This window comes from Gavialis gangeticus, unplaced genomic scaffold (genome assembly GCF_001723915.1).
Source record: "Gavialis gangeticus isolate Ggan-Ray unplaced genomic scaffold, GavGan_comp1, whole genome shotgun sequence".
Lineage (NCBI taxonomy): Eukaryota > Metazoa > Chordata > Crocodylia > Gavialidae > Gavialis > Gavialis gangeticus.
The window spans coordinates 14986522-14991914 of NW_017729028.1; the positions used below are offsets into that span (position 1 = coordinate 14986522).

At 42.0% G+C, this 5393-nt stretch overlaps 1 protein-coding gene across 1 annotated transcript in view; it reads right to left on the reverse strand.

The window, feature by feature from the left end:
• NBAS (neuroblastoma amplified sequence) overlaps positions 1–5393 on the reverse strand; it is a 457208-nt gene that overhangs the window by 283030 nt on the left and 168785 nt on the right. The window contains exon 31 of the mRNA XM_019520763.1: positions 499–611. Coding sequence (XP_019376308.1) covers positions 499–611 — 113 coding nt within the window. The remainder of the gene's footprint in view (positions 1–498; positions 612–5393) is intronic.

The following is a 5393-nucleotide window of genomic DNA, read 5'->3' on the forward strand; positions in this document are numbered from 1 at the left end:
GACCTGTTAAAGAAAGGAAATTTCACTTTTCAACTGGAACTATCTGCAGATTATAATAATACTCTCTCACAGGCTGTTTTAAAACAAATAAATGCATAAATATTGTGTTTTATTTTATTTTAGAGCATTTTAAGCCATATAGCGTCCTCTGAAATCAGAGATGTGGATACTTATCATGATTATCTTAAAAAATCTTGAAAATTAAAAAAAAAAAGATTCATGAATACAAATTACATTTATAAGCATGTTTTCCTCGCAGAATCTCCCCAAAGTGTTTTTACAAACTGAAAACATAAGACTGAGCCAAAGTACTTATACATGATCTTAAATTTATGCATTCAGCACGTATTATTGACTTCAGTGGGACTACTTATGTACTTAAACTTGTGCACCTGCCTAAATGTTTTGCTGGATTGAAGTATAAATTAAATGATTTTCAGCTAAGAAACTGTTTCACATTCACCAAGCCCTTGTGTACATAATACAAATGTGCAGTACCTTGCAAAGGCAAAATGGTCACACCAAACTCTTCAAGATAGCTAAAAGCACGAATCAGATCCAGCTCCTCCTGAATAGCACTAGGACAATCTTCAATAAGCTGTAAACAGCACCTAAGTAAATAAAGGGAAGAGGACTGTATAAACCTTGGTAAGAAATCAACAGTACTGTTTCTATGACTAGAAAAAAAAACAACATCACCTTATATGAAAGCTAGGAAACTGTGAAACAACAATTTATTGTACTTTTTAAATGTCAGACTAATTAATACCAATTAAAAGTGTTTTAGGAGTTTCACACTACTGCCATATTAGCAGATTAAGTCTGTGATACCCAAAAGTACAGAATGATAATAGGTTTCTTAATCAGGTTCTTTAACAAAAGTAACCAGAAGTACAAGAAATTTAGAAAGGACACTATAATAGTTCAGCATGTTTAGCCAAAGAGACATTTAAAACTCATTCATTTGTTTAGACAATCTGTGTTGTATTTAGGGTTACATTTTGTTAAAATGCCAATGTTACTTTAGTTTTGGCATGTACAGTACACAATTAAAGATAGTATATAACAGGGGTCGGCATTGTTTTTTGGGCAGAGTGCTAAAAACAGCCATAAACGCGACTTATAAGAAGTTGGCATGCCAGGGGCAGAGAGCAAAGGATCCGCAAGGAGTCCGATCCTGGTTGTGGCAACACAGCCCTCGCCCCTATCCCGAGGCATGCGTGCCAAGCGAAATGCCCTTGGGTGCCACACTCTAGCATGCATGCCAGGGCTTGCCTACCCCGTGGTATATAGTTTCCAAAAAGGTTAAGAGAAAAAAATAAACTATAAACAAACTCCCAATGTTCTGTAAAGGAAAAAAAAATCCTCCTAAAGTGAAGTGATAGATTTAAAATTGCAAATACCAATTTGTGTTTACAAATGATCATTACAGAACTGTTATTATGTAATATGCTAGTACACTTGAGAAATGGCATTACATTTTTTGATCTTTTAAACAAGCCATTCATCATACAATGAGCACACTGACAGCGGCATGACTAAAGAAACCTGTTTATCATGACACAAATGTGTGTATCTGGCATTTGAAAATCATCCCCATATTTTTCATATAATCTGAGAAATGAAGTAAGTTAAAATAATGCAATTAGCTGTCTTCATGCCTGGAAACTCAGGTTTTCTTCAACGCTGACCAATCTTTTAGGGATTGAGGTTAGATGGAGATTAGTAGAACTGTAAAACAGCTAAGGAATTGGACAAAGCAGAGGTGGGCCAACCTGTGGCACGCATGCTGCAAATGGCACAGGCAGATCAGGAAGCAATAGGGTATGAAGCAGAAAGACGACCAGCATATTGTGCAGGGATCACAGAGGAAGAGGCAGAAAGCAGACCAGTAGATTGGGCAGAGGAAGGGCACGCAGGGAGAGTCTGGTGCTAATTTATAATATGCCTGGGCCAAAAGATTGAGGGCAATGAATGAAAAAGTATCAGTCAGGGGAAGTTACCAGTAAAATTCAAGGATCAGCATCAGGACAATTTCTGTTTAGTATGCTCATTTATGACCTACACACACACACACACACACACACACACACACACACACTCTCTCTCTCTCTCTCTCTCTCTCTCTCTCTCTCTCCAGGCGTGACCTAATACATTTTGCTGATAACACAAAATTAAGAAGCACAGCTGGAATCCACAGAGGAGGACAGGAATATCAGAGAGAAAGAAATGGATAACCTTGAAGAAATTCAGTAACAAAAGCAGGATGAAATCCAATAGCACAAGTGTCAAGTCCTACAGATAAAAGAGAATTTCTGCGATGAACTGGGAAGTCATTAATGGGAAGTTCCAGAGAAGGAGAAAGAACTAGGCACATTAATCAATCACTGGATGACTAAGAGGCACTAACTAGGCAAAGAAAAACGAAACAGACGAAGGTGATTAGAATAGATCAAGGAATCTATTTTCAGGAGACAGAGGGATATAAATGCTATTGTACAAGGCACTGATACAACCTCTTCTCAGAGACTGCATACATGTCAGCAAAGTTCAAGAAACGTTTATTCAAACTGGAACATAATCTGAGAAAACTGAGCTACTAGAAGGATCACAAGAACAGAGTCTGGACATTAAGAAATAAAAGCTTGGCTTGTTTGACCAAGTAAAATAGAGAAGAGATTTAATTTCTCTTTATAATATACAAGGAGAGTAAATACCAGGTAGGGACCATGTTAGTACAAAAAACAAAATAGGAATAAACTGGTCATGAATAAGTTTAGGCTGGACATTAATGACACCCATACACGAGCGCAGAGGCTACTCTGACATGCTGGAATTCCAGAGCGGGAGGCCTGTGTCCCTTCCCCCCGCCTCGGGCTGGGGCTGGAGCCATTCCTCATCTCCTCCCCGCTGCTTCAGGCCAGGGCTGGGCTGCTCCCCACCTCCCCCCCCACCGCTTCAGGCTGGGTCTGGGCCGTTTCCCCCCTCCCCCTGCCAATTTGGGCCACGGCCAGGGCTGGGGCCTGGCCCGCTCCCTGCCTCCCCCTGCTGCTTTGGGTTGGGGTCGGGGCCAGGGCCATTCCCCCCGTCCCTCCCATCTCTTCAGGTAGGGGTCTGGGCCAGGGCCATACCCTCCCTTCCCCCTGCCGTTTCGGGCCGGGGCCGCAACCACATTGGCGATGGCAGCAGACAGCGTAACCCCCTCCCTTCCTGCTCTCCCCACCCCCTGTTCCCCGCCACCTTGTCTCTCTGCCAGCTGATGTTAGGGGGGCACCGGCCCCTAGCTCCAAGGAGCAGACCCGAGGGAGTGAGGCCTCGCCCTCCCCTGCTCCGTCACCTCCATTATGGCAGTGCTCCAGTCCCCATCGTCCCCCTCTGCCTCCAAGGAGTACGGGAGGGGGGCCAGGCCAGCAGAGCCTGACGTTCTGCTGTCTGTCCCTGTCTGTATAAAGCACTCTGATTGGCTGCCGAGACAGCCAATCAGAGCATAAATAAAGCATTATGGACAGACAGACAAACAGACTTCAGGTTTTATAATATTAGAATTCCATCTCCAGCATACAACCTTCTCTCCATGCAAGCAACTAACTATGCATTTAGATTACCAAGCCCAGATGCAAACGGAGATATTCAAAGATTTATGCAACTATTTTAATGTAAATATTCCAATGCCTCAGAATTGAACCTAGTGATCTTGTTATGTCAGATTTGTTACAAGGAATCAATTAATTTTAAAGGACACACTCATGCCTATCCTACCATTTTAGCAATCAAAACAGAAGAGGCAGAGTTTACAATTGGAGATAAAAACTGAATAAAGTTTCCAGAAAAGGTGATGATAATACCTACACATCACACAGATGCGAAGGGTAGCTTCTGCACCATTTGAAACAATCTGAGGGAAGAAAGGGAAGAGCCTTTAAGGATTAAATCACAGTTGTGTCTGATGACTTAAGGGCTGTGTTGAATGAAGAAGCTGTAGACATATTTGTCAGACAAGTTAAAAAGATGTTTGACATTGGCATCACTGCAAGGATCAATGGATCTGCCCTGAAAGGCTACCTAGACTACATTTGTTTTTCATTTAAATCCTAAAATTCATACAAAACTCTATGTCTAAAACTAAAGTACAGCTATAAATACAGAGCTATACTTCCCAAAAAAAAGTGCTTATGAATGCAACAAAGCTGAATAAAAAGGGAAAATTCCTTACGGTCTTCAACCTATGTACAGTAGCTCCCACACAAACAAACAGGAAAAAATCTGCCTAAGGTAGACTCACATATCCTAAAATGGTAAAGAGAACATCTCCCTCTACATGAATCCCTTGCCTAAAAGCCTTCTAATAGCTGGTGGCATTTGAAAAAAAGAAGAAAAGCAGACCCTGGAATCATCTTAACTTTGGCTAACTGAGTAAGTTTATATGAAATGTATAAGCATCTGACTGTGCCTATTGTATTTTATCATTTAGCTTCAAGGTTAATATTTGAGGTGATCTTGAGATTTGTCTCTTGGTTTGTTCTCTCAATTTACCCTGAGATTATAAGGAAAATAAAAAACCTGAATGCATTAATTTGTTTTCCTATTTGTGGTTTCCCACATAAATATCTTAACATCTATATTCTCCTTTTGATGGAGAAAGAAAAACGGTAAAACTCTCATTAAAAAAGATGGTTGTGTTTCTTAACACTAACCCAAATTGTGACCCAGATGGCGCAATGTAAGGCTAAGTACAGATGTTCAGTTTACACTGGGAGAACTGCTATTCTTCAGTAGAAACCAAAAGTGTATAAATGTTTACTCAGTTTCCTCCCTCAGCAAAAGTGCCCACTTCTTGAAAAAAAAAGACCCCACAACATCCAGGGTTATATCACTCCCAAAAGAGTTTCTCCTGCAAGACTGAACTTCTCCCGGCTTTTCCCTGACTTGATTAATCCTGCGAACCAAGAGAAGAGCTGGAAAAATGGTTCCCTGCCTTCCCAACACCAGGATCACCCTGTTCCCCTATGTCCCATAGCCACAGGTAACAGAAGCAGCAGCCACTGCTTCCTGCTTTCAGGAAGGGGTAGGGACTTGGCCAGATCCCACTGTCTTCTGATGCCACCCAGCTGAATGGCAGGACAGAGATTTAAAAAGCCAGCAGCTGAAAAACAGGGTTCAGGGACCCTGCTCCCAGCCACCAGCTTTTAAATCACTGCCCTGCAGCTCAGTTATCTGGCAAGGGGAAGCCAGAAACAGTTGAGCAAGTTTTCCCCAAGCCCTGCTTCTGACAGCCAAGTTAAAAATTATGGCTCAACTGGACAGCCAGGGGGAGAGGGTCCCCTGTGTCCTCTGCTTCTGGCACCCCTGGATTCAACTTGTCACCTTCACTGCTCGTCTGAATTTGGTGGGGG